The 13,636-nt window shown below is 36.3% G+C and overlaps 1 protein-coding gene across 1 annotated transcript; it reads left to right on the forward strand.

The window, feature by feature from the left end:
• Positions 1-86: 86 nt before the first annotated feature.
• Positions 87-12,600, forward strand: LOC126413168 (uncharacterized). The gene is made up of 4 exons (XM_050083063.1): positions 87-553; positions 678-815; positions 7,646-7,741; positions 12,151-12,600. The coding sequence occupies exons 1-4, from the start codon at positions 275-277 to the stop codon at positions 12,598-12,600; spliced, it is 963 nt and encodes a 320-aa protein (XP_049939020.1). The 5' UTR covers positions 87-274.
• The last annotated feature ends 1,036 nt before the right edge of the window (positions 12,601-13,636 follow it).

Raw genomic sequence — 13,636 nt, forward strand, 5'->3', positions numbered from 1 at the left:
GAAATGAGGGATGCTCAACTACCGGACCTACCGACAGAGGGCTCTACCAGCTGATTACTGTCGTCTGTATTGCCCGCCATATTTGAATTTGCCAAGAAGTTTCTCTCGGTCTGTACGGTGTATAAGGAATTAAGGATTATCGAAATGGTGATTTCTTGTTCCGCTTTCAAGTGTACGAAGCGATGGAGTAAGGAAAGTGACTTACCATTTTACAGGTAATAGGACTACCGATACAATACGACAACAATACAGACTTAGTGCGTTTGCTAATTCGATGTTTTTGAACAGGTTTCCTCTAAAGCACCCAGAGCTGCTAAAGAAGTGGATTACTTCCGTGAAGCGGAAAGATTTTAAACCTACGTCTTGCAGTTTTCTTTGCGGAAACCTTTTCCGGCAAGATGATTACGTAGTGAGCCCTGGAACGTGGAAGAAACGTCTCAGACACGAAGCAGTGCCATCAATTTTTGACTTTCCGACACATTTGATGCCACCAAATAAACAGCCACGACGACATGTTAGGATTTTGAGTGACAACGATGCTTCTCCATTTGAGGTAGCTAATTAATTTCCTTGCTATGTGTGTGGTTTTGACTTTTGTGAATTTATTTCATACGGACACTAATGGGCTACATAGGTCTAAGCAATGTTGTAATACAGTTCCATATTTTTGTTTTTAGCGTTCTGTCCTGGAATCAGTGCTTGATTTGCCCTCTGCAGAAGCTACTGATTGCGTGGAGAATGTTGTCAATGAGAATTCTTCCGTGGAAAGCATGTCCCATTTATCCAATGCAGAAGCTGCGAATTGTGTCGAAATCGTTAGTATAAGGATGTTTTCACACCCCCAAAGTTTTCTTATAATATTTTTTCATCAAGCCTTGAGTTATTTCAATCATATATAACGAAATTATTTCTTTATTTCAGAGTGCAGTTGGTTCTCAAGTAATTGATTGTGGTATACAGTCGAAAGTAGAAATGGAAGACAAGGCGACCAAAACTTGCAATTTTTTCTCAGACATTGTGCACGAATTAAAACGTAAACTGAAGTGTGAAGTGTGTCCGTGAAAAACTTCGAAGAAGAGAGAAGAAAGTGTTTTCCATGGATGACATCATAAGTTCATTGAAGGAGAAGGGGCATCTTCCTGAGAAGTTACATAACTTCCTCAATCATCAGAAAGGAACACAAGTGGAATTAGTGTGCAATTTAGTGGACAACTCTCTCTCGTCAAAAGGTAATAGATACACAACAAATGTGAAAATGTTTGCGATGACTCTGTACTTTTATTCACCAGCAGCATATGAATACCTGCAAAAATTAATGCCTCTGACCCATAAATCATTGATTTCCAAATGGGTGGCAAGTGTCGACTGTGAAACTGGCTTCTTAAAAGATGTTTTTAAGTACGTTGATTCGAACCCAATCGTAGGGGACCAGTTCAGCGTTCATGTCTAATTGTAGACAGTGTGGCACTTAGGAAGCAAGTAGTTTGGGACCAAGGAACCAAGCAATACACAGGTTTTTTAGAGTTTGGTGGGGAAGTGCCTCAGTCAAAAGAAGTAATAGAGGCATCTGAGGCTCTAGTTTTCATGCTTGTCTCTATTAAAGGCAATTTTATATGCCCGATTGCATATTTCTTTATCAACGGTGTACAGGCAAATAATCAGGCCACACTGATGAAATCCGCTTTAGAGAGGCTGCATAGTTCTGGCATTAGGGTTTGGTGTGTTACATGTTGATGGCTGCAAGGTAAATATAAGCACTTTACGTACACTTGGCTGTACTTTCAATTTTTCCAAGGGTGATTTTAAGAGCTACAATGTTTATTGTATGTTGGACATGTCATATGATGAAGTTTGCCAGAAATGCTCTAGCAGAAGTATCTGCTATTGAGTCTCCAACTGGCATTATTAGATGGCATTTCATTGAGCAATTGAACAAGGTACAACAAGAAGAAGGTATGACATTTGCCAACAAACTATCAGGACAACATATAAGTTATGTAAATAGAAAAATGTTTCATTAGCTCCACAGACTTTGAGTTCTAATGTGGCAGATAGTATAGAGTTTTTGAGGAGGGTTGTTGATCCAAATATTAAAGGAAGTGAAGCAATAGTAGAATTTTTGTATAATATTGATAGGATTTTTGATATTCTGAACTCCAGAAATCCATTAGGTAAAGGGTATAAGAGCCCCCTGAGACTTGACAACAAATCTTATTGGCTTGGTATTAAAAAAAAAAAATGGTTCAAATGGCTCTGAGCACTATGGAACTTAGCATCTATGATCATCAGTCCCCTAGAACTTAGAACTACTTAAACCTAACTAACCTAAGGACATCACACAACACCCATTCAACACGTTGGTATTTTCAGACACACTGAAAATTGTATCAAAAGCTTAAAAATCATTGGTGTTCCATTGCTGCTCCATGCAAGAAATACTTTTGCTTTTGGGATAATTTTCAATATGCAATCAGTAAGGCACATAGCTCTGACAAGTATGCTTCGTGTTGAATCTCCTTTGAAGCATTTGCTAACATATAAACTGTCACAAGACCACATAGAGCTTTTTTTCCCCTGCATTCGGTCCAGATGTGGTTGGAACAACAATCCAAATGCATACCAGTTCAAATGTGCCATGAGAAAGTTGCTCTTGGGTAACAGTGTCACTGCAATGAATGGGAATTGCTCAAATTTTAATGTGTGTTGTTTGCCACCTGTTTATGATTTTCATGCAACAAAGCATGTAGTAGAAAGTGATGAAAGTGCTGCAGAAAATGAAGTAGAGGAGTGGTGTGCACTTCTTGACGATAAGATTAAGTTCTCATTTGACAAGTAAAACATAGTCTATTATATTGCAGGGTGTATGTCATTGCGCCTTTCAAGGCAGATCACATGCAAAGACTGTCTTCACATACTGAAGCCACCAGTAGTTAAATCTGCATTAGAGTGTGATTCTCTCTATGCTTTTCCCAATATGGCCAATAAAAATGCATTTGTAAATTTTGTTAACTGGGGAAAACTGGTTAAAACAAGTGACTGCGTGTACTCTGTTGTAGAATACTCAGAGACTGTTTTAGATGTTTGTGACTGCTGGGGATATGTGACAGAAATATATACAGGCCAAGATTTTGCATTGTGTTAAAAAGAAATTTGTAGATTACCCATTTCCTGCTCTTGGTCATGATTACCGTTATGAAATTAGGATTGAGGACTTACATCAGACTCAACTTGTTTGTTAGATTGCATCCCTATACTCCTGCATACGCTTAAAAACATGTGGAAAAAAAGCCTGCTGAGAAAATTTTAAACAACAAATCAAGTATAAGGCAGAAGTTAAATAAACTCATATTGTTTAATCATGTATAGTGCTCAAATTGGAAAAATTATGTAATGGGACATTCCATGCAGATGGGTGTGACATTTTGACAGATTTTTTAAAACTATTTTGTCCATAGATTTGTTGTTGTGTAATGATGAACTTCAAAAGATGAATCACATTGAAGTAAAATTAAGTCTTTACACCCTGTGTAGATATTGTAACAAAATTATAATTGTTTATTATATAAGCTTATTTTAAGATGTTTGGTGTTACAAAATATGCACTTGCATTGAAAACGGGTGATTTGTGTGAAATTAATGAAAAAAAAAAATGTTCTGAGACTTATTTGACAGATGGCTTTCAGTGTGAGAAAATATGTCCCTCAATAACTATTTTAACTTGAATTTTTCACTTTAAGAGAACAGTTGTTTTAATACTTCCTATAATGAACACAATGTTCCAGTTGATCATAAGCATTCTTATTACTTTATAACCATTCTAGAATAAGGGGACCTGAGTCAGGCAAAACCTAATTTTCTGAATTTTGTGTTTATTTTGCTAGGATGTCTTTCTATTATATTTTCCTATGTTGAGGGGGGGGGGGGGGGGGAGGAGAAGAGAATGCAAATAATCATATAGAATTATCTTTCTAGCACTACAAAGTGCAGAATACAGTGATTACAGGTACACGTGGAAATCTAGGAAATTTCAGTAATGTTACATGCCTAATTTTCATTAACATTTACCTTAATTATACGGTTACACTTTTTGATGATTTGAACTGTGTACTACATGTTAAAAAGATTTTGTTTGGTCATAGTAATAAAAGCATTTCATTTTGTTAGTTCATATGTCCCATACGGAACTGAAATTATCGAGTTATGATGACAAAGGAAGGAAATAACATTAAGGAATCTTACTTCACAGAAATTATGTAACAATGGTTACACTTTTTGCTAGTTAACTTTAACATAAACCATTTAGTTTTCCATTAAGAGTGAAAGCAGTTGCACGAGTCACGTTTACGTTTGAGTTATTGCAGACCCAAAGTATTGTGATCTTCATATTTCTATTTAAAAAAGTTTGTAACTCAAATTCACAGACATTCTGGAATCTGTACATACACGCGTGTAGCAAGGTACTTTTCATGTGCCATGTGGAACCTTTAATTTTCTGGTTTAAATATAATTTATTTCATGAATTACCCTTCATACCAGCACTGTCTGAATGCATTATTTACCATTTCGAAGAAGAAATATTAGTGTACAGAATAACAAACCTCATGAAAAATGCGAGAGATTGTTCTGTACAGAACTTGGAATGGCTCTTTATCAATAGCAGGTAAAAAAGAAGGCTTCTATTAAATGTTCAAAGAAACCAGTCAGTACCTCTTAATTCGCCATAGAGGTGATACAGTAATAAAACAATTTACTTTTTTCAGAATTTCTGCTAAGTATTAAAAGTGTGAAGACGTATTCAATTAGTATTTGCTTTACCAATAACCTGTAGTACAAGCACACGTATAAGCAGATAATTATGGGAGTCAAGAGTTATGTTAAAATTAAAGATACTGACTGTTATTACTTGCTCACAAAGCATTGTAGTTGCTGTACAGTTTATGCTGTATGTGGTGTACCCAATGTGATTCCTGGAGGACATAATATTCTGTTATCCCATGGGAGTGCACTAGTACCACACCTATTGAAAGTACGTTTTGTTGTGGAATAGTTGTATCAGATGTCTGTACCAGAAAACAAATCTCCACTGTGCCACCCTTATGTTCTTGGTATGCTATTAGCTATTATTACAGGAATGCTCTTCACATGGAGGAGGAAGCATAATGAGATTTTCTTTTTCATCATTTCCAACATTGTACACAACTTTCTTGAACTTTTATGTTGTCACATTTTTTCCCTTGATAATTGAAAAGAGGGAGGGGAAAAAAAAAAAATTAAGCGAGCTTTCATAACTGAAAACTCTACTTGCGTCATCTGTTATTTTCAAAATGTTACTCTCTTTCCAAATACTGTCCTATTTCTTCAAACCAATTTTGAATTTCTCAGGTTATTACATATTATTTACTGTACATTGTCCACCAATACTTCTGTTATTACCAGATAGTTTGTAATGTGGCACTACCTTTGTGCCACTGGTATTGGCTAGTGTACTTTTGCAGAAAAGAAAATCGACTGGACTAGATTGTCCTGGCAGTATACGACAAATTCAGACAGTATGGAACTTCTTACACTAAATTTGCAATATAATGTCACCCTTGTCTCACACAGATTGTAGCAGCCATTGAGGTTCCTGTCTGGCCAGCTTTCACTTTCAGGTTTGTTTTTTGCTTGGGCCGTATACTGACAACCAGTCATTCCAGTGATTGACACCATGTCAAAGACTGGAACCAAGATTCACAGAAATAGAATTCTATGGTTGTAATTCAAAGTGTAATTAATTTTGCTCACTGACATGTTTTGAATTCAATTTTAAAATTGTTTGGGTGTCAGACTGGAAAATTACAGTTTTAAGACACCCCAACCTTAAAATTAACAGCTGTGATCGAGGTTATTTTCAACAAGTTCCTTCACTTCCTACATCATCATGGATCAGTCCAATATAATATTACTAGACTTAACTTCCAAATGATACAAGTCAAGCATTTAAGAGGAGCCTTAACGTTGGGCTTTGTGTTTATCTCATTTAAATGTATTTCTTGTCTCGTATCAAAGACTGAAGCACTGTTAAAAACTGGTGCATCTACCATATCACTCAGTTTAAATACACCATGTCATGTACAGGCGTTAATAAAATCATGGCATTTAAGTTTCTGATCAAAGAGAGTGCCAAATTCGTAAGTGCATGTTGCAATTACAGTGTCAGCATATATGCAGATCGGTAATGCGTCACTTCAGATCAAGAAAAAAATAACATTTTTTTCGTTTATCCGTAAGTAATACTTAAATAGTTCAGTTGTAATTTCTGTTTCAGTAAAGATACCCCTAAGCAAACGATGTCAACTTTTTTTCAAGAGTTCACTGTTGTCCACACTTGATTTTCCGAATTATACCAGTAGTTAAAAGCTTCGGCAAATAAGGTAATTTGTTGACCTCCATTGAATCTTAAATAGTGTTTTAAAACGGGCAAATAAATAAAGCACTCATAAAATAGTAAACAATTTATAGGTCAGCTTGTCAAACTTTCAAAACACACTCGAATTTAGGAATTTCATAGCAGAACTGTCACTGTTTTTTCTCGCTGGATTAGAAACACTTCATTATGTTGATGTGTAGATATCTAGAACATCCAATATAAAATACTTATGAGGGCGCAGAACGAAAAACATTTTCATCCGTGTTTTGACACTTCGTTTTTTTGCCAAATTCAGAACAGGCGTCTAAAGCTAGCGAAATGAGGGATGCTCAACTACCGGACCTACCGATAGATGGCTCTACCAGCTGATTACTATCGTCTGTATTGCCCGCCATATTTGAATTTGCCAAGAAGTTTCTCTCGGTCTGTACGGTGTATAAGGAATTAAGGATTATCGAAATGGTGATTTCTTGTTCCGCATTCAATTGTACGAAGCGATGGAGTAAGGAAAGTGACTTACCATTTCACAGGTAATAGGACTACCGATACAATACGACAACAATACAGACTTAGTGCGTTTGCTAATTCGATGTTTTTGAACAGGTTTCCTCTAAAGCACCCAGAGCTGCTAAAGAAGTGGATTACTTCCGTGAAGCGGAAAGATTTTAAACCTACGTCTTGCAGTTTTCTTTGCGGAAACCTTTTCCGACAAGATGGTTACGTAGTGAGCTCTGGAACGTGGAAGACACGTCTGAGACCCGAAGCAGTGCAGTCAATTTTTGACTTTCCGACACATTTGATGCCACCAAATAAACAGCCACGACGACATGTTAGGATTTTGAGTGACAACGATGCTTCTCCATTTGAGGTAGCTAATTAATTTCCTTGCTATGTGTGTGGTTTTGACTTTTGTGAATTTATTTCGTACGGACACAAATGGGCTACATAGGTCTAAGCAATGTTGTAATACAGTTCCATATTTTTGTTTTTAGCGTTCTGTCCTGGAATCCGTGCTTGATTTGCCCTCTGCAGAAGCTACTGATTGCGTGGAGAATGTTGTCAATGAGAATTCTTCCGTGGAAAGCACGTCCCATTTATCCAATGCAGAAGCTACGAATTGTGTCGAAATCGTTAGTATAAGGATGTTTTCACACCCCCAAAGTTTTCTTATAATATTTTTTCATCAAGCCTTGAGTTATTTCAATCATATATAACGAAATTATTTCTTTATTTCAGAGTGCAGTTGGTTCTCAAGTAATTGATTGTGGTATACAGTCGAAAGTAGAAATGGAAGACAAGGCGACCGAAACTTGCAATTTTTTCTCAGACATTGTGCACGAATTAAAACGTAAACTGAAGTGTGAAGTGTGCCCGTGAAAAACTTCGAAGAAGAGAGAAGAAAGTGTTTTCCATGGATGACATCATAAGTTCATTGAAGGAGAAGGGGCATCTTCCTGAGAAGTTACATAACTTCCTCAATCATCAGAAAGGAACACAAGTGGAATTAGTGTGCAATTTAGTGGACAACTCTCTCTCGTCAAAGGGTAATAGATACACAACAAATGTAAATGCAAATAATCATATAGAATTATCTTTCTAGCACTGCAAAGTACAGAATACAGTGATTACAGGTACACGTGGAAATCTAGGAAATTTCAGTATTCATGTTACATGCCTAATTTTCATCAACATTTACCTTAATTATACGGTTACACTTTTTGCTGATTTGAACTGTGTACTACATGTTAAAAAGATTTTGTTTGGTCATAGTAATAAAAGCATTTCATTTTGTTAGTTCATATGTCCCATACGGAACTGAAATTATCGAGTTATGACGACAAAGGAAGGAAATAACATTCACAGAAATTATGTAACAATGGTTACACTTTTTGCTAGTTAACTTTAATATAAACCATTTAGTTTTCCATTAAGAGTCATGTAAAGAACAAAGTTTCCCATAGGGAACTTAAGTATTTTACGTTTGAGTTATTGCAGACCCTAAGTATTGTGATCTTCATATTTCTATTTAAAAAAGTTTGTAACTCAAATTCACAGACATTTTGGAATCTGTACATACATTTGTGTAGCAAGGTACTTTTCATGTGCCATGTGGAACCTTTAATTTTCTGGTTTACATATAATTTATTTCATGAATTACCTTTAATACCAGCACTGTCTGAATGCATTATTTACCATTTCGAAGAAGAAATATTAGTGTACAGAATAACAAACCTCATGAAAAATGCGAGAGATTGTTCTGTACAGAACTTGGAATGGCTCTTTATCAATAGCAGGTAAAAAAGAAGGCTTCTATTAAATGTTCAAAGAAACCAGTCAGTACCTCTTAATTCGCCATAGAGGTGATACAGTACTAAAACAATTTACTTTTTTCAGAATTTCTGCTAAGTATTAAAAGTGTGAAGACATATTCAATTAGTATTTGCTTTACCAATAACCTGTAGTACAAGCACACGTATAAGCAGATACTTATGGGAGTCAAGAATTATGTTAAAACGAAAGATACTGACTGTTATTACTTGCTCACAAAGTATTGTAGTTGCTGTACAGTTTATGCTGTATGTGGTGTACCCAATGTGATTCCTGGAGGACATAATATTCTTTTATCCTATGGGAGTGCACTGGTACCACACCTATTGAAAGTACGTTTTGTTGTGGAATAGTTGTATCAGGTGTCTGTACCAGAAAACAAATCTCCACTGTGACACCCTCATGTTCTTGGTATGCTATTAGCTATTATTACAGGAATACTCTTCACATGGAGGAGGAAGCATAGTGAGACTTTCTTTTTCATCATTTCCAACATTGTACACAACTTTCTTGCACTTTTATGTTATCATACTTTTCCCATGATAATCGAAAAGAGGGGAAAAAAATTTAAGCGAGCTTTCATAACTGAAAACTCTACTTGCGTCATTTGTTATTTTCAAAATGTTGCCCTCTTTCCAAATACTGCCCTATTTCTTAAAACCAATTTTGAATTTCTCAGATTATTACATATTATTTACTGTACATTGTCCACCAATACTTCTGTTGTTACCAGATAGTTTGTAATGTGGCTCTACCTTTGTGCCACTGGTATTGGCTAGTGTACTTTTGCAGATAAGAAAATCGACTGGACTAGATTGTCCTGTCAGTATAGGACAAATTCAGACAATATGGAACTTTTTACAATAAATTTGCAATATAATGTCACCCTTGTCTCACACAGATTGTAGCAGCCATAGGGGTGCCTATCTGGCCAGCTTCTGCAGCTTTCACTTTCAGGTTTGTTTTTTGCTTGGGCCATATACTGCAAACCAGTCATTCCAGTGATTGACACCATGTCAAAGACTGGAACCAAGATTCACAGAAATAGAATTCTATGGTTGTAAGTCAAAGTGTAATTAATTTTGCTCACTGACATGTTTTGAATTCAATTTTAAAACTGTTTGGGTGTCAGACTGGAAAATTACAGTTTTAAGACACGCCAACCTTAAAATTAACAGCTGTGATCGAGGTTATTTTCATCAAGTTCCTTCACTTCCTACATCATCATGGATCAGTCCAATATAATATCATTACTAGACTTAACTTCCAAATGATACAAGTCATGCATTTAAGAGGAGCCTTAACGTTGGGCTTTGTGTTTATCTCATTTAAATGTATTTCTTGTCTCGTATCAAAGACTGAAGCACTGTTAAAAACTGGCGCTTCTACCATATCACACAGTTTAAATACACCGTGTCATGAACAGGCGTTAATAAAATCATGGCATTTAAATTACTGATCAAAGGGAGAGCCAAATTCGTAAGTGCATGTTGCAATTACAGTGTCAGCATATATGCAGATCGGTAATGCATCACTTCAGATAAAGAAAAAAATAATGATTTTTTCTGTTTATACGTAAGTAATACTTTAATAGTTCAGTTGTAATTTCTGTTGTCAGTAAAGATACCCCTCAGCAAACGATGTCAACTTTTTTTTAAGAGACGTCTTCACTGTTGTCCACACTTGATTTTCCGAATTATACCAGTAGTTAAAAGTTTCGGCAAGTAAGGTAATTTGTTGACCTCCATTGAATCTTAAATAGTGTTTTAAACGGGCAAATAAGTAAAGCACTCATAAATTTGTAAACAATTTATAGGTCAGCTTGTCAAACTTTCAAAACACACTCGAATTTAGGAATTTCATAACAGAACTGTCACTGTTTTTTCTCGCTAGATTAGACACACTTCATTACGTTGATGTGTAGATATCTAGAACATCCAATATAAAATACTTATGAGGGCGCAGAACGAAAAACATTTTCATCCGTGTTTTGACACTTCGTTTTTTTACCAAATTCAGATATGGCGGACACTCAATTATATAACCTCTTGCCTGCACGCGCTAGAGCCATCTATCGGTAGGTCCGGTAGTTGAGCATCCCTCATTTCTCTAGCTTTAGACGCCTGTAAATTCAGATATGGCGGACACTCAATGATATAATCTCTTGGCGGCACGCGCTAGAGCCATCTATCGGTAGTTGAGCATCCCTCATTTCGCTAGCTTTAGACGCCTGTATCCCTGTCTTGCAAAAAATTCTCTAAAGACATATAGGCATATCCTAATGCGCTATCTCTACTGCACAGAAAGACGACGGTAAGCACTATAACTATTTGTTACTCTTCAAACTTCCATTCAACAATATGACAATGAACCCAATCACAGAGAACTGAACTAGCAAAGAATAACTACGTTAAAACTCGGCCGCTCGCCCAAAAAATAATACAAATGTCCAAGGTTATTTAAATGTCTCTCTACTTGTCTTCCGTTGCAGGTGCTTCCCATAGACAGCTCAAGTCGATCCACAGCGGAAGTCAATGAAATGAAAGGCGTCACCATCAAAAGGACTAGTGTTCAGGGTAAATGGAATGTCAACAAAACGCCACTTCGTTTGCATAACGCTGAATGATGAAAGTGATTTGATTTTTTAAGGTCGATTCGCACTCACGTGACGGAAAGGAACGGAACATCAAACATTCCACAATTCATGTATCAATTTCGTATTCACTTAACGGGAAGAAACAGAACATCAAGGTCACAGAACAACAAGATAGAAGTATTCTGCCCAAGTTTTACGATACGGAAGCAGAGAATGACGTCACTCACGGCCTAATACAGGCGGCCGTGCGTAACTACTTCTAGTTGACTGGGGGTGAACTTCGAATATGTGAAAATATTACTGCCTTTCGAAATACGAGTATTAGTGCGTATAATTACGATGAGAAAGGTAGGAACGAAATTTTCAAAAGTAACAATCAATCGGATAGCCATGGGCGTGGACTCGCAAAAATTTTACGATATGGACATGGTACAAATGTATCTACTTACGTGAAACCAGGGGCACCTATGCACGAAATTACAAAAAAAAAAAAACATAAAAGCCGGAACTAAATCAAATGCAAATGAATGCACAGTGATAGCGGCGAAAGCAAATGATGTTTACCAACGTGAATTATCGAGTATCGTCGAAAACTAAAGGAAATACTGGATACCAATCAGAGTAAAACCATTTTCATCATTGGAATTCCGCATAGACAAGACCTCATAAACGATTCGTGTGTAAACAAAGAAATCATGAAAGCCAACAAACAGTTCGAGAAAATATGCAAAATGTATGAAAATTTCTACCTGTTAACTACCTAGAGAGAGACAGTTTTACAAGACATGGTATGCACTTAAACGGTATAATAGTACAGCAACCACCACCAACTACAGCAGTGAAACCATCAAAAACTACAGCAAGAAAAAAACCACTGTCAATATCAGAAACAGAAGCACCATCATCAGCTGAAACAGCACAGCCCTTACCAGAGATAGAAAACAGAGCATCAAGTGAATCAAGACAATCCTCATCAGATGTGGCAGGAACTACAGATGCAGCAACATCATCTCAATCAACAGCAGAACCACCATCATCAGAGACAACAACAGAGCCACTGTCACAAGTGATGATAGCATCAGCATTGCCAGAATCAGGACTATCATCATCACATGAACAAGCAACAAGGGAAGAAGCAACAACGTCAACAGAAGTAACAACAGCAGAAGAATCAATAGGAGCCACTCATAACAAAAGAAAAACTTCACCACCACGCCATCTTAAGGATTTTTTAGTAGAAACTGGGAACAAAAGACCATTAAGATAAGTAATCTACAAAAAGTTGTGTCTGGCCAGTTTAGAGTAGATAACTTTGATAACATCACATCCAGAATAGCAAAAAATGACCTTATTATGTATTTGAATATTGGAGGTTTATCAAGTAATCTGGTCAGTAAGCTTCATGACTTAGAACTATTTCTAGAGAGAGTAAAATGGTCTGTAAAGGTTATCCACTTAAGTGAACATTGGCTTAGAGATGAAAATATAAATTTATTGAACAAACTTACAGCTTACGAAGTAGCAGCTAGATTCTGTAGATACAATGGGTATGGTGGTCCATGTATTCTGGTCATTCATCAGTAAAATACCAAATTAAGCAAAATTTCATTTATTTAAATGAAGAACGCCATTTGTGACTTTCTGCGTAGAACTTAAGGACTGTAACATGCTTATGTTCAACATATATCGTACTCCTGGTTACTCAATCTCCTGCAATTTTCTGGTTAAACTTGAAAATTTACTCCACCAACTCAAAACTGAAAAGATATGTAAAAACGTTGTTTGTGCTGATTTTAATATATATGTGAGAAAAAATGACAAATTTGCCTTTAAGATGAAGGAGGTGATGTTCACACATGGTTTTATTCTAAATTTTGTAGAAATGAGAAGGGTAACTGCTTCGTCAGCATCCTGCATAGATAACATTGCTAGTAGCTTAAACTACAGATTAACAGAAAAATGTGTAGTAAGCTTTGGATCTCAGACAACAGTGCTCTGTTAGTGCCGATACCCTGTATTAGCTGAAAGCACCCATTCAAGAAAATCAGAAACTTTAAACAAGAAAATATAGAAATGTTTGTCAATAAAATCAGCCTCACCTCATGGCCATTTACTGCTAAGTCCTCAAAAAATGAAAATTTCAATAACTTTTTGGAGGCCTTCTTGATGGTGTTTAATGAATGCTTTCCTTTTATAACTATAAAACTGACACACCTAAAGAGTGTTCGTGGATAACAAGGGGTATTTAGATTTCAAGCATGAGGAAAAGAGAACTTCATATGGAGGTGAATGTCAGTCGAGAC

The sequence above is a fragment of the Schistocerca serialis genome, chromosome 7 (genome assembly GCF_023864345.2).
Source record: "Schistocerca serialis cubense isolate TAMUIC-IGC-003099 chromosome 7, iqSchSeri2.2, whole genome shotgun sequence".
NCBI lineage: Eukaryota > Metazoa > Arthropoda > Insecta > Orthoptera > Acrididae > Schistocerca > Schistocerca serialis.